Here is a 24,823-nt window from a genome sequence, read left to right on the forward strand (position 1 = left end):
AGGTGTTTAAGACAAAAATACGATGCCGCGTAGGGAGGAAACAAATACTAATCTTGTTAAATCACATGATTTGTATGGCAAGGCAGCGTGGCTAAAACGTCTGCTAGCCCACAAAAATCAAAGAAACAAGAAGCAGAATCCTCTTTTTAAAGACAAAAGCAAAATTCAAAGAAACACCAAAAACATTCCCTTCAAGAGGAGAACATGTGAGATCCTAACCCAAGAGCACATGATAAGAACTTAAGAAAAGGAAAAGAAACAGGAAATAAAATCATTATCAACCATATCTCTCATCTTTTGTTTTTGTATGATGGGCAAATGGCCTTGAAGTTTGTAAAGAAACAGGACCACATTATTGAATAATCTTTCTCAAGGAGATCAAATCCACAGCAAAAGCAAAATTGTTTCATCTGGTTGAGGAACAGCCACACCGTCTAGTGAAAAGACGCTATCAACCAAATTTTTTTTAATAGAGTAAGTACTCAGTCCAACATGATTTTCGGATAGTTGAGTGGAGGTAAATCTTGAGCTATCAGAACATCCCACACGTTAGCGACATATAAAACTGGGCCGAAACTCATTCGAGCAAAAACCTGAGAATGAGACAAGCCCACGGATTAGGATTTCACAAAAAAGTATCTAAATTGATAGGTTCAAACTATCGACCTCAAACACTATAAACCCTAAATCTTAAGAGATAATCAACTAGTCCATCAATAGTTAATTCCAAAAACTTGCATCATCAGAATTTGTCATTTTGCATTAAACTCACGCCAATGAATGGCAAATTTGACATTTTAATTATAAATTTTGAGGATCTACAACAACAGTGTCAGAAAAAGTGAGGGGTGCCATTATCAGTTTTCCTAATTAAGCATCCTGATGATTAATGACAAAATTTAAGACAAAACCAGAGCTTATGATTCCATGTAGCAGCACTTCACTCTACTTTTTTTTCTCTCTCTCTCTCTTCTTTACTTTCTTTAACTATAGCAGTAGAACAGAACACCCTTCTCTTTACCTTCTCAAGTCACTACACACCCTCTTTGTCTCTCTCTCTTCAAAAGGGTTTTCTACCAATTAACATCTGTAATAAAGTGCCAAACCGTGTTCGTTGCGGGGCACTTGAATGGGGAATATAAAAATGCAAAGCTTGAAACTTCAAGTTTGAGCATTTCTTGTATCAACTTAGCAAACCAGAAGAAACCCAACAATGTGTAGGAATTGGGTTGCTTTGGGACTCGTTTTTGTGCTTCTTTCTGGTGAATTTTCGTCTGTTTCAGCCATTCCTCCGGCTAGTAAGTTCAATAACCTTCTTTTACACTCACAGCTCGCTATTTTTGTTGCAATGGGTGACTCTAACTATCTTCTTCATTGTTTTTTTTTTTATTCAGAAATTGTAAGTGGAATTGTGTCGAATGTGGTCGCTGGTCTTGTAAAATGGTTGTGGTCACTAAAATCTAACACCAAAACAAGTACGGATCTTCCACTGAACCTATTATCTTCCATTGCTTCTCCTAGAAGATGTTGTTTGCATTGTTGAGGTCAATGAGACTAATGGGTTTTGAATTTCTCAGCTGTTTCTAGCCGTTCCTTGATGAAATTTGAGGATGGATACATTGTTGATACTGTGTTTGATGGAAGTAAGCTTGGGATTCAACCATACTCTCTTGATATGTCACCAAATGGGGACCTCCTTGTTTTGGATTCTGAGAATAGCAACATATATAGAATCCCAATGCCGTTGTCCCGATGTAAGCTGCTCTTTGCTAGAGTACTGTATCTGTGTCATTGTAGTTTACATCATGGTTTGAAGTTGTGTTGTTTTGTGTGGGTTGATTGATTGATTTTATTTTATTTGCTTACTGTGTTTCAATTTTTTGTGCTTTGTTTGTGTTACAGTGCCCTTAGCAGCTAATTCGAATCACTTTGTCTAGAACTTAAGCAATCGTTTAGCATCGACTAGAAACTTTGATTCATAGTCAGGATATCATTTATTGATTCCTTTCTTTTTGACTAAAGGAGGGCTTATGTTCACAAGTAGGAAAATCCTTTTGTGTGCATGAAATCTTTTGTTTAGCAGAAGTCTCGAACTTTTTGAAGGACAATGATCCTTTTTGCTTCTGTTTCTGTCCATTCCATTTCTTTTTATTTTTTGTCGATTTTCTCTCTCACCATTTGATTATGAGTGTCCATACTAATGAACCTGTTATTTGCTCATCCTTTGCTCCTTTTTTCTTTCTTAAAGGTAATCTTAGACTTTTGTGTACTTGAAGCCCTTACCTTGCTTGGTTCTACATTGAACGGAAAAGAAAAGAAAAACACAAATGAATAAATAAGTTATACATGAAGAAAAAAGAAGAAGAAGGATGATGAAAACCCCACTTTAAACATTCCAATTATATGCAACAGAGAAAGAGTGAGACAATGAAGCAAATGGGGGGCAGTAAGTTATTTCTACGTGAATGATGAGTAGCATTTACCTGCCCTCGGTTCTTTCTTATAGGCAAACAAGATATCCCAAAGCGTGATATTCAAAGTCGATTGTTTCCCAAGTGTTATCTCCATCCATTCCTTTCATTTCTTGATCTTGTTTTACTTGATGCTCAATTGAAATGTTGGTATATTATCCTATAAAATTCTGAAAAAAAGAGAGGATGTACTCAGATGCCAGGCCCAAGCTGGTGGCTGGATCCCCTGAAGGGTACTCTGGACATGTGGATGGTAGGCTAAGAGAAGCAAGACTGAACCATCCTAAAGGTTTAACTGTGGATGATAGAGGAAATGTATACGTAGCAGATACATTGAATATGGCTATACGAAAGATCAGTGATTCAGGTATATCCTACATTTTGTGTTACTTCTGTTTGATTATTGATTAATATTTTATATCTGTTACTCAAGGAGCAAAAGGTTTTATGTACTACTTTTTTTCTGAGAATATTGATTACATAAACTCATGTTTGTGCAGGAGTTACAACTATAGCTGGAGGAAAATGGACTCGAGGAGGCGGTCATGTTGATGGTCCAAGTGAAGACGCAAAATTCTCGAACGATTTTGATGTGTTTTATATCCGAAGTAGCTGCTCTTTATTGGTTATAGATAGAGGGAACCAAGCGATTCGAGAGATTCAGCTCCTATCTGATGATTGCTCCTATCAGTATGATGGCAATTTCCATTTAGGTATGATCTAAGCTGCCAAACTCAAATTTATTTTCTCCATTTTCAGTAATTACAGATATCTGTATACTACGATTTCCACCATTGCAGGAATTTCTGTGCTTGTTGCAGCTGGTTTCTTTGGCTACATACTGGCATTGCTGCAATATAGAGTGCGGGCAATGTTTTCTTCCAAAAATGTAAGTCACTGGATTCACTAGGAGCTGGATTACAAAAATCTTAATCGAAACACTAACTTGATGAATGAAGTTTGGATATTCTGGGTATAAATTTTATGGTTGGGCACTTCTGAACTACTCAAAATCACTTTAATTTGTCAAAAAAAAAATGCATTGCTTTGCTAACGTTATATTACTCATTTACAAGGGAGTATGCAAAATCCCCTTCTTCACTAGTACTTATTATTATTATTATTATTATGACCGAAGACGAGTTTCAAGATCATTTTTTTCTGTTGTAGGATTCAAGAACATATAAAAAAGCCATGCCAATGCCACCGTACCAAAGGGTTCCCAATTCAGTCAGGCCTCCTTTGATTCCTCCTGACATTGAACCGGAGATATCAGACGAGGGGTTTTTTACTTCAATTGGGCGGCTTTTCATCAATACTGGCTCTTCAGCGGCTGAAATTTTTGGGACTATATTTTCAGTCTTTAGAAAAAAGTCCCCCAACTATCAGTACTTTCAACAGCCATATGAACAACAATTTAAACACTCAAACACATGGTCGATTCAAGAAAGCTATGTTATTCCGCATGAAGACGAGCCACCATCCATAGAATCAAGAAGCCCTACGCCCAAGAAAACGTATCCATTTATGGCCAAGGACCTGGAGAAGAGCCACCATTTGAAGCAAAGTCACGGAAGCTACGGTGGCTGGGATGTCGAATATTACCAACAACAACAATTGCAGAGGCAAAACCATCATCCTCAACACCAGCAGCAGCAGCAGCATAGACACTCCGCATCCAACCCTAAGACCTTCTATGAGCAGAGCTGTGAGACTAATGAGATTGTGTTTGGAGCAGTTCAAGAGCAGGAAGGCCGGCGTGAAGCTATGGTGATTAAAGCAGTCAACTATGGCGATCCTACTAATAATCACCAAAATATTCGACCCCGACTCAATTATACAGGTCGTTCTCATGGCTACTGATGATCGATCAACCACACCAGAGGTAGAATACTAGAATCTTTAATGTCATATCCCCGATACAGATATGATTGGTAAGACATGTTAGAATCGGCTTACTGTTTTGTACTGTTTTTTTGCCTTGTAAGACATATTTGGTCTGAGAGTTTGTTCTTGGCAACAGCTTGTATATTAGATTTTCTTCTTCAGTAATTGTATAACACACACTATATCAGAACTTTAAGAATCACAATGGCATCATACCCAGAAAGAACAAAGGAAAAAATGATCTAAAAATTCAAAATATTTCTGAAAGACTGGAGCTTTGTCCAAGTCAAACAACTGTCTTAACCACTATTGTGCCTTTGTGTTTACTACTAATGTCCATCCCCACCACCACTTGGACCTGAATTCTTGATTCCCCAGAGACCAAGATCTTCAATTACTCCAGCAAGCTGACGAAAAATTAGCTCTCCTTGGTTGGGAGGACCAGGCTTCAATGGCCGCCCTTGTACGGTCACAACCGACACCATGTAGATCAAGAAAATAACTAAGAAAAGAATCTGAACTTGTCTAAACATTGTAAAAATGTAAAAAAAAGTACTGACCAAGAGAGTTTGCTTTGGTTGGTGGTGTTGTTTGAATTGAATATGGAATTGTTATGCAACAATGGCATGGCATTGATAGTGAGAGATGGTGAGATTGGTTTGACTAGCAATGGAGAATAATAAAATTGCACCAACTCAACACGTCTGTGATGAAGTAATCCTGTATCAGAGGAAGCAGGGGAGGAAATTCAAGTGAAGAAAGGTTGAATTTGAAAATTTGTGTGTGGAAAATTGGGAACAGAACACGATTTACTTGCCCAATTCCTTTATCAGTTGTTGACAAACTAGCAGATATTTGCAGAAAAAAATATTACGAGGAAGAAAAACAGAAATAAAATGTTGAAAAATAGAAGTAGGTTTCCATGGAAATTAAAATGAAAACACTCTTTTCAGTTGTCATGATTACATACCACATACATCTTCACATTGGAATGTTATTGTCTGCTTTGAGTCTAAACCCGCACGGATTTGTACTTGTATTCTACCCAAAATACCTCATTCCAATGGAGATAGTCGATACCATATAAACTCATCCATCTCCCGATGTCTAATTGATGTGGTATCGTTCACACACTTCACATCTTAATGAGTCAAGTGAGACTGTCTAATGGGATGGTAAGTCATGAGAGTAAACTCTTTTCTAAGATAAAAATCATGAGTACGACTTTTACATCCAGAGTGGATTTCTTTGGAACCACTCTTACACTCAAGACCCTATAACTACCGGGTGCATGTAGAAGGAGAAACTCACCTATCCATGATTTATGATGTAGCGTCTATTAGAATTTCTAGCCTAATACACATCAACAATATTATCCGCTTTGGGTTTTTGATTTCCGTGCATACATCGGGCCCGTATTGGGTTATTCGGTTCCCTTGGCCGTGGATACATTGGGCATGCACGACTTTGTTTCTCCATTGGACCTTCTCACTTAATGGTACTTGAGGGAAATGCCTTATTGGTTGTTAAGGGTGGCCTTGTCCTTATAAAGAGGACTACATCCACACATCTTACCGATGTGGGACAACAACGTTGGATGTAAATATGTAATATAACAATACCTTTATGGTCAAAGTGTTGAGTTTTGTCCTAACTTGCTTAGTTGTCATGTGAAAATTTTTACATGCATAGACCTGACTTGACGGTTCGAGTTTAGATTTATATGGAATGTCCAAATGACAAATTTGTATAATGTTTTCGATCACCCAAAAAAAGTGGGATTGTGTTTGGAGCAGTTCAAGAGCAGGACTGTCGGCGTGAAGCTACGGTGATTAAGGGTTCGTTTGGTAGAGCGGTTAGGTTGATTTTCAATGGTGACGAAAAAGTTGGAGGAAAAAATTGTGCTTAAAGTTGTATAATATGCTAAGTGGTGTTTGACGAATTAAAAGCTGATACTAGCGGAAAAGATTAAAATATTATCTTAAATTTTATAATATTATATTTTAAGATTTTTATAATAAATTTTGTTATTATAATATGATTTTTAATCTTAAATTTAATTAAGCAAATATAATTTATATTTAAAATTAATTTTAAGTATAAATTATAAATTTGTTAGAAATATTTTATATTTATATATTATTACTGAATTAGTAATAATATAATATGTCAATGTAATATTTTATATGTAATTTATAATTATGTATTAAAAGTAAACACGTATAAAACTAAAAGTATTAATATAATTATTTTATATAAATGTTAAGTTAAAAGTATTTATATAATTATTTTATATAAAATAATTAAACGAGCCCTCTAATATTGTTAAAATATGCTTATTGCTACACAAGTGGGTCCCAATTCTGTAAGAGTGATTCTGTAAATGGGCTCATGTGACTTTTTGACCCAAAAAAAAGAAGCAAAAAAAGGGAAGGCGTTAAACCCCCCAAAAGCTCCTATGGCAGGGCAGAGCGGCTCCGCTTGTGGAGCAACCCTGCCAAACAGGCGATAAAAAGCAGTCAATTATGGCGATCCTACTAATAATCACAAAAATATTACGTTGTAAACTGAATTTGTGCTTGTTTGATTGCAGGTTTTAGAAGAGGAAGGAAGAGGAAGAAGAAGAGAGAAGAAGAGTTGCAAATGAATTCATGTATTCATTCACGACTTCACTTGAACAATACAGTACAAGGCAAAGGTTTATATGCCTGGCAGTACAACGGTCATGTGATATGACTAAAGCTGTATTTGAATATTTGAAAATAACAAAGTAAGGCTAAAGGACATATTATATATCTATTATGTTGTAAGAGTGGGCCTGATAACAAATGAACCAAAATGGGCTGAAGCTCCAAAAAGAACTTGAAGAAAGCCCAAATCAAGATGTCTGCACAAGAAAGCCCTAGGAATTGTCGACCTTCAAACCAGAGAAGATCAGGAACTGGTTTATCACCCCGACTCAATTGTACAGGTCATTCTCATGGCTACTGATGATCAACCACACCAGAGGTAGAATACGAGAATCTTTAATGTCATATCCCTGATACAGATATGATTGGTAAGACATGTTAGAATAGGCCTACTGTTTTGTACTGTTTTTTTGCCTTGTAAGAAATATTTGGTCTGAGATTTTGTTCTTGGCAACAGCTTGTATATTAGATTTTCTTCTTCAGTAATTGAATAACATACACTGTATCAGAACTTTAAGAATCACAATGGCATCATACCCAGAAAGAATATAGGAGAAAATGATCTAAAAATTCAAAAATATGCCTGAAAGATTGGAGCTTTGTCCAAGTCAAACAACTGTCTTAACCAGTATTGCAACTACCTAGTATCCTTGTATGCTAAACTACATAACTGTCATGTTTTGAGCAGCAGATGATGTTGTGCCTTTGTGTTTACTACTAATGTCCTTCCCCACCACCACTTGGACCTGAATTCTTGATTCCCCAGAGACCAAGATCTTCAATTACTCCAGCAAGTTGATGAAAAATTTGCTCTCCTTGGCTGGGAGGACCAGGCTTCAATGACCGCCCTTGTACGGTCGCAACCGACACCATGTAGATCAAGAAAATAACTAAGAAAAGAATCTGAACTTGCCTAAACATTGTAGAAATGTAAAAAAGTACTGACCAAGAGAGTTTGCTTTGCTTGGTGGTGTTGTTTGAATTGAATATGGAATTGTTATGCAACAATGGCATGGTATTTATAGTGAGAGATTGGTTGACTAGCAATGGAGAATAATAAATTGCACCAACTCAACACGTCTGTGATGAAGTAATCCTGCATCAGAGGAAGCAGAGGAGGAAATTCAAGTGAAGAAAGGTTGAATTTGGAAATTGTGCGCGGAAAATTGGGAACAGGACAGGATTTACTTGACCAATTCCTTTACAAGGGAACAGGACAGGATTTACTTGACCAATTCCTTTATCAGTTGTTGACAAACTAGCAGATATTTGCAGAAAAAAAATATTACCAGGAAGAAAAAACATAAATAAAATATTAAAAAATAGAAGTAGGTTTCCATGGAAATTAAAAATGAAAACAAGCTTGTTATGACTATGTACTACCATACATCTCCACATTGTAATGTTATTGTCCGCTTTGGACCTAAGCTCGCACGGATTTATTCTTGAGTTCTACCCAAAATCTCATTCCAATGGAGATAGTCAATACTATATAAACTCATCCATCTCCCCATGTCTAACCGATGTGGTATTGTTCGTACACTTCACATCTTAATGGGTCAACTGAGACTATCTACTGTGATGGTAAGTCGTGAGGATAAACCCTAGTCAAAGATAAAAAGCATGCGTACGATTTTTACATCCAGAGTTGATTTCTTTGGAACCACTCTCATACGTTCAAGACCCTATAACTACCGGGTGCATGTAGAAGGAGGAACTCACCTATCTATGATTTATGATGTTGGCATGTAGTGTCAGATGTAATATAACAATACTTTTATAACAATACTTTTTAAGAAAATTTATACGCGCACAGATCTGACATGACGGTTTCGAGTTTAGACACATATAGAATGTCTAAATGACAAAATTGTATAATGTTTCCGACCACCCAAAAAAAGTGGGATCTAATGTGATTGTGTTTTGAACGGTGACTTTTTTAACAAAATAAATAAAAATAAAAATAAAAAGAAATGTCTCCCTGGTTTTATTAAAATCAGAATGACTGGAATTCGTTTCCATTTTTGCTGCTTGTTGGACACGACAAAATTAAGGTGGACTTAGTAACTCATGACTGGGTCCCTTCTCTTACTTTGACCAAGGAAGTGCCTGCTTGCCATGCCGTCCAGGGTGTAGGACGAGGAGTCTGGACTAAATTTTGTTTTGACTTGCCAATATCTGGGTCAAGCTGGCCGCTGCAGAATCCATTTCTGATTTTCTGGTGTTTGTGTAGATAGTGGGCATGACCCAATATTCCACTCCTTTGGACTTGGGCCTTCTTGGGCCTCTTTTACTAGAAGCCTCACCTTGTCGTCGGACCTGCATAGATATTGTTTGTACTAAATGTGGCAGTATGGGGTCTACCATTGGATAATCTCCTCACTAGGTGACACGTGGCAAAAGTAAGGAGATTTTGTGTTGACCGTTTCGTCATTTTGCAAGGATTATGATCTAATCTGGTATGAAATTCAATTATGTTGTTGGAAATCAGGGGTGTCTAAAGGTGTATTGTTCAAAAGAGCTAAAATTTAGGGATTTATCTTTAGAGCCGTTTTCTTATATTTAAGAGCTGTTTGTTAACAAATGGGCGAGAATTTAGCTGGATAAGTGCAAAGCAGTCCAGAAGATCGAGGAAGTTGATGCTTATACGTTCCTAGTTATTCTCAGACATGTTTTCAACTACTGCGCATCAACTGATGATTGCAATTGACTAACTCTTGTACTTTGACAGCCAAGCTACTATTCCATGACCACCCACCAGGAGCAAAGATGACAATTGTCAACCTCAATTCATCAACACTATGCAAGAGAGTCACTTTCTAGAGGAATGGGGTGAGATACATGTTCTTTGTGTCCCAACAACCTCCATGCAAGAAGACCACGATATGGATCAAGCATTACTGATCCACCCACTTTGAAGACACGAAGGTTATAATGGAATCTAGGTAAGTAACCTGAGCAGCAAATCAATAAGCACTACCCCATGATCTACCACGTCAAATTGTGTCAAGACCATGTCTAAAAAATAGCATAAGACGACCACCATCAGATATCAAGAAGACTAAAAGATACAACCATTCTGTGTGTTTTATAGTAGATTTATTTGGCCTTTTTGAGGTATTCTTGTTCCAATTGGAATGGACTAGTGTAAATTCATTCTGTGATTTCTATACTATAGATTGATTGTATTAGCGTTCAATTTTATAATTCTATCAATCAAATCTATCTTTTATTTAGTGATTTCCATTGGAGTTGTTTATTGTGAGATTATTAACCAGCTCGTTCAAAATTTCAAAGGAAAGCTCGCGTTCATATTCTTTATTTTCTTGAACCAGTTGGGGGTCAACTGGGTCTGCACAGAAGAAACAAAACCATAACACAAATTTTGCCATCTGACATCCATCTCATATTCTCATAATACTTCAAAAAGTATGCTCATGAGTAGTAGACCCTACTTGACGGTCCATTCCTATTGGTTTGTGGACTATCATTTGCTTAAACAGTGTGTGTTTAGTTAATTGCTTTGGCGTGGTTGGTAGCAGAGGCATCTCTAGGACGGGCAAGACGGACCGTTTCTTCTGACGGATTTAGCAAAAAATTAAAAAGCATTGATGTTTGCCTAAAAAAAAACATTAAAGTTTGCATCTTTGAAATGTCTTGAGAGCAATCCGATGAGAAACCTACAATAGAAGTCACTATAATTTTTCTGCAATTTTAATCACATCCATCCAATATGGTTACCAATTTTAAACACCATGTTTACCATTGTGGGGCCCTTGATAGCAATAGATCTCCTTTTTATCTCAATCTTTATCTTTATTTGTATTCTTTTTCGGCCTTTCAATTCATCACTTTTGACTACACATTATCCCCAACAAAAAAGCAGTGTAGTGCAGATACCAATACCATCTCCAAAGTGCTTCTCACTGTACTGACTCCATTTTTGGAAGGCCAGAGAGGATTTATTATAAGGTTTTCATTTCAACATGGTCATATCATATGGGTAGGAGAAATTATGACCAAACAACATTACCAATATTTGAATTAAAGGACTCATCAACAGATATAAAAAGGTCTGGAAACATTGCTTTCATGGATCCCACCATCACTAATGCCCCAACACAAAAGAAAGATCACTCCATCAAAATATTCTGAATGCATATTATAACCAAAAGGGTGGTTATATATACAGAGCAGGAAAGTAAATTGAGGCCAACACACCCCAGTTGCCTTATAAGGCAATGAAAGCAAAATCTGTTCTCCTCCTATCTTAGATCTTGTACTCCCAAAACAATTAACCAGCATACATATAACAACTAGGTTTTATCAAAAAAAACCTGTAAAAGAAAAAGATTTTGAATTTTACTGCTGACTATATTTTAACCTCATTGAAGGTTACATAAACGTTTGGTACCCAACCGATCTCAAGAATGTACAAGGGAACTGAATGTCAGAAGATTAAATCAATTAGAAACATTGAAGGTATTTTAAACAAGGTAGGCATATGTTTCCAAATGCTGTTTCAACATTCTTCTACTGCACTTGTTGCAGTGGTGCAAAATGAAATCGCGCGACTGCTACCGTCTCACACTTCTTCTGCCAGTACAAAGGTTCATCTTATCCCTTTAGCACATAAACTTCTCTACTACCTGTTAAAACATGGATTTCTCAGCTATTGGCAGGGATGGATTTGATCAAACACATTTCAACTATTAAAAACATTTTTCAGACTAATTCGGCATTTTAATAGCCAAGATGCATAAAAATATGGAGTAGAATCACATTTATGATCCTTCTTAGGATAATGCAGCATCAACTAATGATGATAGTAACAACCACGCAGCCACACCTCCAATGTACCTTGTGTCTCTAACACGAATCCCGTCGGTCACTTCCTACCATTAGTAAATGCCACTGAAAACTGATTTCCAGGTTTCAATAGAGAATACTTAGTACATTAACTATATTCCACAACGAATCCACAAATTTTCAATCAGCAGCATACAAAGCCTTTAAAATGGTGGAAGCTAAATCAAGGCCAGCAACAGGTAATCTTTGATAATTGACTAATGGTTTAAAAGGAAAGAGGAAAGAGAAACCTCTCATCTTTCTTCTGTTTTCTTCATCCATGGCAAGTCCCCTGTAAGAGAAGAAGGCATACCCATCTGGACCTCAGAAGAGCTTGAAAATTTTCCCTTCTTAGACCATTGCCAGATCTTGGAAATTGAAAAGCTCTCACCTTTAGCCACACTCATAATTTTCTTCCCTTCTACATCACCCTCTGGAGGATTTCCATTTCGTTCTATTCCTGTCTCGAATTTGACATTGCGTTCACGCTGATCATGACTTAAGGTAACTCTGAGGTCTGAGTCACCAAGCACGTATTGATACGAACCCATCGAGAAACATCTCCTCGCATCCAAATTACTGCTACTACTCTCTCCTCCTGCCTCAACAGCTTCATCATTTAGTCTCCTGAATTTTCCCAGTCTCACAGGTAAGACTCCCTTATCAACAACTATTTCTTCAATTTCTACTCTTTTCTGACCCGAAGCTAATCTATTTTCTCCATCAGCAGGAAACCCATCTTCTTTTCTCCAATCATCAAAATCAAAGATTGGGTTGTCAATGGGAAACCCAGGTGCAAAGAGGGTCCCTCTACAAAGTGGACATGTTGAGTTTGAAAGTAACCAGGTATCTATGCAACCGACATGGAATGCATGACTACACATAGGAAGCAATCTCAGTTTGTCTTTCCCAGAGAATTCACAAAGACAAACAGCACAATCACATGGCTCTTTCGGACCAACTATCTCTTTGTATTGAAAAACAGGCAGAGCATCTATAAAAGCTTGATCCAGACCTGAATCATGAAGATGGAAGAGTTGTTGTAACTGCCTTTGAAGGGCATCGGAGCTAGAATTTTCCAGATGTCTATTGGATTGAGAGGATGCTGCTGATGATGGTTGCTTTACGAGGAATCTAACAAGCAGGTGGAGAAGACCCGATATGAAAAATAGCACAGCAAGAATCACTATTATAAAAAGAACGGCAGGGCTTATTTTAGTACCAGAAGATGATGGTGATGGTGATGAAGTGGGTGGTTGCCCATGGAAAGTATCAGTATATGGAGATGAAAATGAAGGAGAAAGAGGAGGTGGGTATGTCAAAAACCCATCTTTTTGCTTGATTTGGTACTGAATCCAAGCCACCTTCAGATTGGTATGCTCCATAAACAACCTATGCCCTTTGCTCTCCATCATCTCACAGATCATACGAGAGCACCCAAAAACCATGCTACTTCATATTCAAAAATCAAACCCAAACCCCACCCATTTTCGATAAAAACACTTTTCTGCTTCAACCAATACACAACTTACTAAACCCAAAATTGACTTTCCCTCCTTATATTTCCCAGATTTGAATTTGAGGGCAAAATTAGCACTACAAGATTGTAGGAGGAGGCAGTTGTCAGATGCTACAAGTATCTTATTTGTTTTACTCCATCACAGGGAACCCAAGTCACTGATTGAGCAGCAATAATAGGAGAAGCCTGACATTGCACGAAAACAATAAGGCTAAAAGCCCTTACCTAACCTGATTCTTCTCGAGAGAGAGTCCCCCAAAATTGCATATTTTAAGAGCTCTTGCAACGGACACTCAAGCAGCCAAAACCCCAGCGCCCGCTACCACACAAGACACAAAAATAGCACAAATTAGAGTAAATTGGCGAAATGGGTATTTGATTTTTTTTCCCCAGAAGTTCCACTCTTTGGTTTTCCAGTAGAACCAAGGGTCAAGGGTGGCAGTAACAGTGGGTTCCAAAGAGCGACGTTAAACAATGCCAAAAAGAACTGGAATTGGCCCCACGTGCCTCTGCAAGCGCGTGATGCTTTGTTGGTGAACCGTAAACGACAATTGGACATTTTCCTATGTGGGATTGTGGGCCTGGGCTTTTTTCCCTCTCTCTAAAAAGTCAACTTGTGAGTTGGGAATGCTTGGATATGTCAAGTTTAGACAACATTTTCAACCAACAACATGCTTTAATTATAGCTAAAAAAGTTATTGTCACCATAATGACAATATGTGAAGCCCAACTTTGCTTGGAGGTTTGGGTTTTCACATTTTGCTACATTAAAAAATTGTCACCATTAATCAAGTTATTGTCATTCATATTTTGCTACATTAAATTGCAATTGAAGATTTGGTTTAAGATGTTACTTGTATGGTTAATGAGGGTATGCCATTGATGGATGATAAAAGATATTATTTGATCTTAGAGCAATCTACATAATCTCATTCTACCCCCAATCTTATGAGGCATGTGTCATAATAATTGATTAAAAATATGGATCCACTTAATATCCAACTCTCCACATGTATTGAAATTGTACGTCTCAAATATTTTCTTAATCTTAACCTTTAAGGATATCTTGCGTGAGGCGAGCTGGGTTGCTGACACCTATCCATTTGGGCATGCTTTGATTTTGCATCTAGAAGGAAAGAGGCTCACCGCTCACTCTAGAAGATGTTTGCGGCTATCATCCGTCATTTCTGGTGTTAACTAAACTAGGTAAAAGAATCGTTGCTCATGCTTTTTAGTGGGGAATTAAATTTGTTTCCGGAATTCCATGAGAGACCTAACCAACTTTGTTTCCCCTTGCAGTTGAGACTTTTTGGCGACTATTATGGACATCATGAAGCAAAAGCTGCTAAATCTACTGATAATTATTATATGTGACCCAATGATAGAGTTACAAAGTGCAATTTCCCCAATACCATTGCGGGAGCGTTGTTCACATGAATTGTTTAACTTATTTATTTGGCTCTGGTGTATAAGAGTTGTTTATCTTATTTATTTAATATAAGTTATATTGTGCTACACATAGTGGCCATCTAAAAAAAACTAAATCACATCAAAGTTAATATTCAATTATGGAGTCATTTTCTAGGTAAGTTGCAATTTCCCTTTGAACTCACTTTTCTCAATTATTTGAGAAGTGGAAAAAAACAAAAAAAAACATTTTGATGATACCAAAATAACCCCTATGAAAGGTTGACATGTGTCTTAATACATGATGAGAAGAAGACCAACAAGTGAGCATCAAAGAGGGAGAGGAGAAGAGATCCTTGGCATGATCGAGGAGCCACCCTCAGTATCCCCACCGAGCAGGCATGCTCAGTATGAAGAGCATGCCCCATGACCTTGGGCCCATGAAGAGATCAGTAACAAAGGGAATAAATGCTAGGTCAACTAACCCACGTTCCCACCTACGATCTCCCGTATCCAACACCTCCATGCTCATATAAAAGGGGACCCTCCATCATAAGTAAACGATTCCAACTTTTGCACTCAGGAACACTTAATAGCAATTTGAGAGAATAGAGCTCTGAGCAATCTCCCTTTTGACTATATATTTACTTGAGCGTCGGAGAGGTCCCCCAAGCACACACTTGGGACCCCCATAACTTACGTGTTTCCTTGTGTAGGCCAAGCCTTCAGCTCATACATGATCATCTTACCTTCGGGCTCAATTCTTGTGACGTTCTCGGAACCGAAGCTAGTTTTGAGCCACATCACATATAATTTCAACTTTTTGTTTATTTGATTCTCTTGTGTTGTCCTTCTCAAACCTTCACTGCCACAAATTAAGAGTAGTAGCACATGCGAGATAAACCCCAAACTATAGCCTATGGGGCGATATTGGTTCTTAGTCAATGATGGAATGTCAATTCATTTCCTCATAATCTGAATTCTAGTCATTTTAGCATAAAAAGTTGAAAAGAAAATTGAGGGTGTGATTCCTTGGACAACAGCTGCCTATTTAGGATGGTAAAGAAGAAGAGCTAATGTTAAGACTATCACATATGAGATTGACATAATCCAATCGAGTGACATATTAACGCGTTTTCTAGGCTTAAGAATCAATGACGACAACCTAAGAAAAACAAAGCCGTGCGGTAGATAATATTAATTTGTAGTGTTTAGACAAACATGTCCTAAAAAAACCCCATGATTGTTCACTACCAGAATTCCACTTCTCCATATGCCAATTGGTTCATAGACCCATTTTTTAACTGTCATTCAACTGGCATAGTTATTGCAAACAAACAAGGTAATATGACTATGAAATCTAGCTTTGAAGAGGGTTTTGCTTCCTTCCCCCTCCCCACCAGACTGAAGAATATGGGTTGGCCTGAGGTTGTACTGAGTCTCATCACCTAAAACAACAAGCTACTTCTTCTTCTGCAACTTGATGAGTTGTAGCTTCGGCGCGATTTCATGAACATTCTTAGCACTTATTGATTGAAATATTACAAATAGTACATTGTTTGACAGAAGGAAATGCTGGGTTTATCTTGACTAACAGTAGTGCAGTACTGCTCCATAATCAGCGGCTAATGAAAAAATGAAAAATGTCCTATCCCAGGTACTTTTTTGGGTTGCGAAATTATGGTTCAAAAACTATGGATCTGTCTTCATAGACTTGTGATCTCTCTTCTTCCTCTTCTTCTTCTTTAATTGTGTTGATCATGGTAGCAACTTGGCTTGCATTAGGCCTGGCTTCAGGGGAAGGGTTGACACATTTTACAGCCACCTGGAGCAGGTTAACCATCCTTTCTTCGTTCGCACCTTCTGATACGAGGGATTTCTCGAATACTTCGGCAGTCCATTCTTCTCGGACGACTGAGTTAACCCATGTAGTCAAGTCCACTCCATTGTTCTGCACTAGCCTTCCAGTCAATAACTCTAGAAGAATCACTCCCAAGCCATGGACATCTGCTTTGAAATGAGTGGTTTTTGAAGAGGATTCTTTACTATGCATTGGCATCAGACCATACTCACTAATGCAAGGCTCCATTTTATCGTTCAGCAAGATGTTTGAGGATTTCAAATTCCCATGAGCTATTCCGTAATCTCGATGCTCCTGATGCATGAAAGCTAATGCCTCTGCAATAGAAGCTGCAAAGCCAAGTCTGCTAGGCCAGTCAAATCCTCTGCCTGTTTTAGTTCCTGAAATATGAATTTAGCACAGAAGAGTATAGTTTCACCAAACAAGATCACCTCTTTCTAGTCCGTTTATCGAAGATAATCTAACGATTCAATTGACTAAGAAATAGATGAAAGTGAGAATCATGGTAGTTACCATGTAGAAGCATGAAGAGACTGCCATATTTCTGATACTCATAAACCAGCAGCTTTTCATTTGTTGAAGAGTAAAAAGCAAGAGCTGACAGTACATTTGGATGCTTCACTTGGTCAAGTCTCTGCATCCTCTCCTTGAAGTCGTTGCTCGAAATCGTCCAATCTTTAATCCTTTTAACAGCAAGGTTCTTGCCATTCTCAAGGTTAACCTTGTACAGGCTGCCATGCTTTCCTCTTCCCATCAATTCTGCAGGAGCCCCAAGCAAGTCCTTGAATTTCAATCCATTCACTTCCGGACTAGTAAGAACTATCAGCGATGACGAAACTAATGTGCTATTTTCAGCTGAATGAACTGAGATTTTTGATTTGCTTGCACCTGTTTTGTATTCAGTGGATACAACGCTAGGATTGGTCATACTTTCATCAAATGAACCTACCTTATTTTTCAGATCAACCTTCTCTTCTTTCTTTTTCTTTCTGCATATCCTGAATACGACACAGGCAACAAAGACCGTGCCCACAAGAACATATCCGGAGTACATAAGAATCTGGTCTTCCGAGCTTTTCTTGTCCCCGGAAGAAGATGCGCAATTTTTTGGCAAAGGAGCTCCACATAATTGAGGATTACCCATCAAGCTGGTTTCAGTTAACCAGCCATGATCAGCTGGAACAGAACCAGTGAAATTGTTAAAAGAGATGTTGAACTGATCAAAGTTGGAGAAGTCGAAATCCGGGATCTCTCCTGTCAACTGATTATACTGAGCAAGGAACATTGTCAGACCAGAAATGCGCGATATATCAGGCAGGTTACCAGAAAGATCATTGAATGAAATGTCAAGCCTTTTCAGATTACTCAGCATTGGAAGTGAATCAGGCAGGGATCCCGAAAATCGGTTCCCGCTTAAGTGCAAGTGAATGAGTTGCTTGCAGTTTGCAATCTCTGCTGGTATCTGTCCACCAATGTCATTACCATCAAGACCGATATGCAAAAGAGAAGAAGTCAAGTTCTGCACATTGCAAATAACAGCAGCATCAAATGTTCCTGCAAAGTTGTGGTTGCTGAGCAATAATCGCCTCACAGAAGTATTAGTCCGGTCGCAGACAACACCTTTCCAGTTGTCTTTGCAGGGATCAGATGTTAAATTCCAATTGAAACTCCGATCGATCTGCGGCTGAGAGCTATTATCAGTGAGTTTTGAAAGAAAGCTGACAAGGGATCTCCTAACCTCCTCCTCCTCCTCCACAGAATACGCAGCACGGAAGAAGGGAGAGAAAGAAATGCAGAGGAATAAGCATAGCAGAATTGGGTTCATTTTGGTTTAGCTGTTGATGCAAACAGGTGATCAGTAGTCGCTTTGAATATAGAAGACGGAGTAATATAGATTTTGAGATGAAATATGTAGTCAATTGTTGGGATTGTAGGAGGAGGAGATCACAAAGCTGGGAATTCTGTGTGGAATATAATTACTACCACAATGGACTGATTCCACCATGAGGATTTTGTACTCTTTTGGCTTTATCATTGCTCTGCAACAGAAACAATGAACAATCCAATTGGCTAAAACCTGCCATTTGTAAACAAGGCCGCCGGCCGCAGGATTGGTAATCTCAGGTCCCTGTCACTGTGTTGTGATACTGATTTCCTCAAAATCAATTATTGGCATTAAATTATGGGATTGGGTTTGTCAGTTGTTTTCACATACATCGAAATTAGAAAGAGAGAACTAATACAGTTAACCTCCCATTGTTTTCACATTCTCAAGAATCAATAAGAAATCTTCTTGAATAATCGTCATTGGAGAAAGATTTAATGTTTCTGAAAGTTCAAAGCATGCGACAAGGATAGGACCAGACTTAAATTGACAAGCTCTGCTCAGAGTTCCTTTTGTGTTTGTATCTCATGCTGCAACTATTTTATCATAGGGATATCATGTATATATAAATCAAGCAATAAGCATATGTAGCTACAAAATGCATCTACAATGTGAGGGGAGTTGAGTTTTGCTTATAAACAACCACTCGGCTAAGTCATGCCAGCCCGGTGTGAAATTTTTTGTCTTGAACCAATGGCGACGGCGCATAAAGAACAAATATGTGTAGGCTCATGACCAAAGCAGATGTGCGGGCTCATGATCAGAAGCAAACAATATCTTCAATGTGTTTAGACAATATCTTCAATGTGTTTGGACTTGAAATTTCAACATGGTATTGAGACAACTGAAAATCCACACCCCCATTCATATCAATTATATTGTCCACTTTGGGTTGTCCAATTCCGATGGATAGATCGGACCCGTACGACTTTGTTTATCCCTAACTAACAAGTAGGCCAAGGCCCAACTCACTTAACTAGGGTAAATGCCTAGTTGATATGTTAGAAGATAGGTTTGTCATATGAAGAAGGAAATGTCCCACATCTTTTACGATGTGGAACTTCTACTTGTCCACTTGTTAGGTTTGACGTAACCCAACCACAAGTACGGGAGAGTGTCAAAACTAAAAATCTGAATATAACCAACTGGGGTGTTTATAAGCAAAACTCAGCTCCTCTTACAACATTTCATGGCCTAAGAACCAATCGTGACAATCTATGAATACAAAATTCAAGCGGACCCGTAGGCCACAACGGACAATATCTCCGATATGTTTGGGCTGAGAATTTTCAACAATAAAAGAGTAGGCAACAAAACAATTTTTATAAAACATACACCATGACAAAATCCTACACAGGCCTAAACTAGCATAAATTTTGTGTAAGCGTTTAGCATATTCAATGAAAACATGCTGGGTTTGGTTTTCCTCTCTGTTCTTACAACTATTTTTTCTCGGTCAGGGGGGGTTTTATGGTGTGTACTGCCCCATCGCTGTTTGATCCCCAACAATCTCAAATACAACAGGTACTGAGACTTCAATGAGTGGAGACTAACATTATTGAAAAGTAAGGTAACTTTCAATTCAAACTTGCAAATAAAACATCAATAATACTTTATGATTCGTCTGTAAAACCAATATTACTGCTAAGCAGCATATTTCATCGACACACGGGGTCTCCAGTTTTGTCTCACCTATCTTTCATCATTGATCAAGAAACTCAAATTAGTATCGTGCAAGGGTAATCAAGAGGAGAGCTTGATGAGCAAAATATTTGAGATGTTTTAAGTTGAGAAGGCTGACAGGTTCTCATGGATCTGCATCTGCAGCAATGCCATCATTACTTGACGTGTCACTGAAATCGTCCTCACTGATGTCCTCATCACTCTCTTCAGATGGAGTGCTGATATCATTCTCTTTCTTCGCATAAAGCTCACAGTATTCTGTTGTCACAATGGAGCAAAACAGTCACCCATCCGGTAACATTGCATTCTAGTCGCAGAAACTTGATACACTAACAAGTGATGCAAGAATACAACAAAACCATCATATACAACCAGAAATTAAAAATGACTGCCTGGATGAGGTTCTTGATAGACAACTCTTCTTCTTTTTTTTTTAAAATGTCATTTATAGAATCACTTATAATCTCAAACACAAACCCAAATGTCAAGATGCAAAAATGGAAAAGGGATTTCACCTTTCACTTTCTCTTCATACTTTTTCTCGTCCTTCATCATCAATGATGCTGCATCACTATTTAATGGATCTGAAGGATTTGGGTAAAGCAGTAGCTGTGGTAGGAATACCTCAAATACATTCAAGAGGTCTGTAGTTCAAAAAAACCAAGTTAAGACATCTAAAAAGTCAAATGTTAATTATGGAACAAGCACCGTTAAAAGTGATATCGGTCAATAATATTCCACCATTCGACTTTGATTGCTCTAATTCTTATTAAACAGCTAAAGATCAAAAGATCTGGACCCAGAAAGCATAATAAGATAAACATTCATTTTTGCACCTATTCACAGTGAAAAAATGTCCACCGCGACGATAGGATTCTTCCACAATAAATTCTTTTGCTATGGAAAGTTCACTGAATTGAGCCCATGTAGAAGTGAATCACAAGACAAAGACATGTTATCTCCCATCTGTCCTTAAAGAACATTTACGAAGTGAGGTGTCATAAAAGAGACATGTCTCCCAAAAGTACATAGTATTGTGCAATCAAAACCTCAACAAGGACCCATGTCAGGTTACAGCTGGTTATAACCAGAGGTAAAAGTGGATTCTGAACCATTATTCAGAGTATATGTCAACACATTACATATATTGCCTCTTTTCCCCTTACTTACTGGAGTGGTATGTGTCTACGTAGTAAACTCCTAATAATTTCTGCCACGGATTTACATAGCTGACTCCAAACTACTTGGGATTCAGGCTTAGGTGTGGTGATGGTGAAGGTGGTAGTGGCAGGGCTTCGACTAGAACAAAAGGGCAGAACAAGAATTGTTCATAGCTCTGATTAACGTTAGGAATCTTGGCATGCAAACAGATGTATGAATGCTTCAGATGTCCGTCAGTATTCTAATTTTAAAAAAAAAAAACAGACAGATAAAATTAACTTAAATTACCAAACATTGGGCTCCATGATTGATTAATGACGTCCAAGCATACAGCACCAGAGCTGAATTTTTGTTGAGAAAAGAACACAATTGTCATATCAAATTGTCAGCTCTACTAAATATTTCAATGGATCAACTTAGAAAAAACAATGGTCACTATCAAAAATTATGAACTAGCCAGCAATGCTGTATTACAAGTGGGAAAAAAGAATCATGTTGTCTTTTACCTCTCAAACCAGATTAGCTCAACGTCATAATAATTCGAAGTTCAAGGAGGTGGATAAGTTCTAAATGATAGTGAGAATTAATATATAGAAGATGAGTCTACAGTTAACAAGCACAGGGTGATGCTAATCCCCAAACTACTTACATGTCATCAACATTTGGGTGGAATATTTTATTCAGAAATCCAATGGAAGGAGATTTGTATGGGTAAGCATCTGGCAGCAACACACGGATTTTCCAAACACCACCTTCATAAAGACCTGCGATCATCAAAATTGCAGAGAGACAGCAACAAAATCACACAGTGATTGGAGTTCAATATTTAAAATACCAGGAGTTTCACTGGTCATTCGGGAACACAGGCAAAATACTAACTTACATTTTTCTTCAAATTAACTACTCCATGATCATTTGCATTTCATCTCAGAAAACAAGGAAGAGGGGAGATAGAATACTTAAAAATAATGACTAGATGCACATAGCAGTAAAAAAGCTTAGATGCTACTTCCAATAGATAACAGCAAGGGGTGGCTATAAAACTTTACTTTCTTTTGGACCATGGAATTCCACATTGAATTCATTGATTTCATCATTGACTGGTTCCACAACATAGTCACGCATCATCCTTCAAGCATAAACAAAACAAGGAAGAAAAACCATTAACGAGAGTCATCTATAAGAAAAATAGATAGATTGAAACAAGAGAGGTATAAAGAAGTGACTGGAAAACGTGTTTATGACAGTAATTCACCATCTCAACATCATCTAATAACAGCAATTTCAAGAATGAGAGCTGAACTGACAAAAACACTATCAGAACACTTACAGTTTCATGACATCCATATCTCGTCTCTTACTTGGTGATGACATTGTTTCATTAATAATGTATCCTTCACTATTCAACCTGCCATGACATCAGAAAATATCTTTTATTTACTGCATCTCAAAATAAGAACAGAGATTGAATGAAATTAAACTGCACCAGATAAAAGCAGAAGCTCCATCGTGAATCAAGCAAAAACCCATCACATAAAACATGTAAGGATATTGCTTGGATGTCAAAATTTCAACATCATCCCTCATAATCATGCTCTCATGTTCGTCAGACAAATTGTTTAATACATCACAAAATTATCATTCCCCATTTTTAATAGGATAATAGAATTTTCATCAGTATAACACAAACAATCTCAAAAGGAACAAAAAAAAAAGAGTCTTAAAAGATTCATGTTAATCCTCGAGCACTCAAAGCTGCTTCACGATACAGTGAGATCCCCTAAGACCTCGCAATTCAATCAATGAACAAAATCAACAACGTAAAACGAATTGTAGGGCAAAGAAACCGACCGAATTCAGGAGTTGATCATACGCGTGATCGAAGAGGATGCTTCGGTGAACATAAAGAAGAAACGCTTCTCTTTATAGGTGGAGAGAAGCAGAGAGGAGACGAAAATGGAGGTTTGCACGTGAGAGTCCTTTGGTGAGAGTGAGACGTGGCGTCTGCTATTCCTCATTTTGCCTGGTACTGTATCATTTTGGGCTGGTTCAGACACTCGGCCCATAATCAGCTCTAAATTTTGGTCGTCTAGACGTCTACAGTTTACACTCGCCATGACTTCAAGTCCTCAACCTTCGACGAGTTTCACAACGCAACATACCAGAAGCAAGGTACCCTCTCCTCCATTGCAACGTTTTTCTTTGATTTCGTGTGCCCTTTGTTCCCCGTCTGTCCAATTGAAGCCATTATCGATCTCACAGTTTCCACATTTTGTTATTTTATTTCCTCTGTGATCTTTCCCTCTCCCTGACTCTTTCTACAATTTCCCCCTATTTTTCATGCGCATCTCTCGAGGTTTGTGGCCTCTATTTGCTTCAATTTCTCAGTTGGGTTTTTCCCGTTCGTTTGTCGATTCCCTTTCTAAAACTTGGGGTTTAGGTTCTACCATTCCGGCTCACTTTGATTTTCACATTTTTCTCCATTCGAAACATCTGGTTGGGTAGTCTTCGATTTGGATTTGGATTTACTTGTGTTTGATGTTTTCTGTTAATTTGCGAAAGCTTTGAATTGGGTCTTTCTTTCTTTCTTTCTTTTTTTCCAGTTTTGGACTATTCGTTTTTAATGTCACTAGAATTTATCGCTGCTGGTGGCAAAGTCACAATGCTATGCAATTGAGTTGTATTTCGATCCGGCACTCGAGAACCAGGTCTTGATGGTCTGGAACGTCCTTGCCCGTCGCCAAATCAGCACTCAACTCATTGAAATCGAGTCACGCTCACATATAACTCTCTTTTCTAGCCCCTTTATCGATCCTACAAAGCTCGAGTCTATCATCAAAACCTTTGCATCCAAGCAGGAAGCGTTGCCACTATCATTCTCCTCAATTGGGAGCATTTCCAGTGACCAGAATGTTTTGTTTCTGTCTCCCAGTCCCACAGTTTCACTGCTTCAAATTCATTCCCAATTGCCAATTGTGTGATTCTATGAAGAAGGAAGCGATTGATATTGGGGAGGACTATTGCCGGGACTCATGGATTCCTTATTGTGCTGTGGTGCAGGAGGTGCTAAGGACGCGAATTGGAGAGGCGTTTTGTATTTTGAGGGATCTGAAGTTGCCAGTTACTGGGTATGTGATGGATATTGGGTTCGCGAGTTATTCTTTCATGCTTGGTAACACAGTAGGATCATGATGTTTTTGAAGCTATTATGATGTGATAATTGAAATTCTGCGTTTTATTTTGTATGTTTTTCAACTTGGTGCTAGTATAGAGTTATATCGGTGATACTATTCAAAGAGTATTAGAGAGAATTTACAATTTATCTTTATGAGTCTCTCTGTGGATGAGATGTTAGATTGGAAATTAGTTTCTTGTTCTATGTTAAGAACTTCCTAAGAAGTTATGCTTTCT

The 24,823-nt window shown here is 38.0% G+C and overlaps 4 protein-coding genes and 1 pseudogene across 4 annotated transcripts; 2 read left to right on the forward strand and 3 right to left on the reverse strand.

Moving 5' to 3' along the window:
* Nucleotides 1-966: 966 nt before the first annotated feature.
* LOC120010662 lies at nucleotides 967-4,977 on the forward strand. The gene is made up of 7 exons (XM_038861455.1): nucleotides 967-1,298; nucleotides 1,395-1,475; nucleotides 1,578-1,754; nucleotides 2,668-2,838; nucleotides 2,972-3,184; nucleotides 3,272-3,360; nucleotides 3,642-4,977. Exons 1-7 carry the CDS (start codon nucleotides 1,214-1,216, stop codon nucleotides 4,332-4,334), a joined length of 1,509 nt encoding a protein of 502 aa, XP_038717383.1. The 5' UTR covers nucleotides 967-1,213; the 3' UTR covers nucleotides 4,335-4,977.
* Nucleotides 4,978-11,390: 6,413 nt separating this feature from the next.
* On the reverse strand, nucleotides 11,391-13,926 carry LOC120011388 (RING-H2 finger protein ATL46-like). The gene is made up of 2 exons (XM_038862495.1): nucleotides 12,148-13,926; nucleotides 11,391-11,697 (listed from the first exon to the last, which is right to left on the reverse strand). Exon 1 carries the CDS (start codon nucleotides 13,342-13,344, stop codon nucleotides 12,151-12,153), a length of 1,194 nt encoding a protein of 397 aa, XP_038718423.1. The 5' UTR covers nucleotides 13,345-13,926; the 3' UTR covers nucleotides 11,391-11,697; nucleotides 12,148-12,150.
* Nucleotides 13,927-16,327: 2,401 nt separating this feature from the next.
* Nucleotides 16,328-18,864, reverse strand: LOC120010176 (probable inactive receptor kinase At2g26730). Its single transcript, XM_038860892.1, has 2 exons — nucleotides 17,197-18,864; nucleotides 16,328-17,063 (listed from the first exon to the last, which is right to left on the reverse strand). The coding sequence occupies exons 1-2, from the start codon at nucleotides 18,506-18,508 to the stop codon at nucleotides 16,501-16,503; spliced, it is 1,875 nt and encodes a 624-aa protein (XP_038716820.1). The 5' UTR covers nucleotides 18,509-18,864; the 3' UTR covers nucleotides 16,328-16,500.
* Nucleotides 18,865-20,096: 1,232 nt separating this feature from the next.
* On the reverse strand, nucleotides 20,097-23,416 carry LOC120010178 (ubiquitin-conjugating enzyme E2-23 kDa-like). The gene is made up of 7 exons (XM_038860895.1): nucleotides 23,264-23,416; nucleotides 22,743-22,820; nucleotides 22,462-22,541; nucleotides 22,062-22,176; nucleotides 21,701-21,753; nucleotides 20,767-20,895; nucleotides 20,097-20,509 (listed from the first exon to the last, which is right to left on the reverse strand). The coding sequence occupies exons 2-7, from the start codon at nucleotides 22,784-22,786 to the stop codon at nucleotides 20,376-20,378; spliced, it is 555 nt and encodes a 184-aa protein (XP_038716823.1). The 5' UTR covers nucleotides 22,787-22,820; nucleotides 23,264-23,416; the 3' UTR covers nucleotides 20,097-20,375.
* LOC120010554 lies at nucleotides 23,215-24,716 on the forward strand (annotated as a pseudogene).
* The last annotated feature ends 107 nt before the right edge of the window (nucleotides 24,717-24,823 follow it).

Source organism: Tripterygium wilfordii, chromosome 12, assembly GCF_013401445.1.
Source record: "Tripterygium wilfordii isolate XIE 37 chromosome 12, ASM1340144v1, whole genome shotgun sequence".
In the NCBI taxonomy this organism is placed as follows: Eukaryota; Viridiplantae; Streptophyta; class Magnoliopsida; order Celastrales; family Celastraceae; genus Tripterygium; species Tripterygium wilfordii.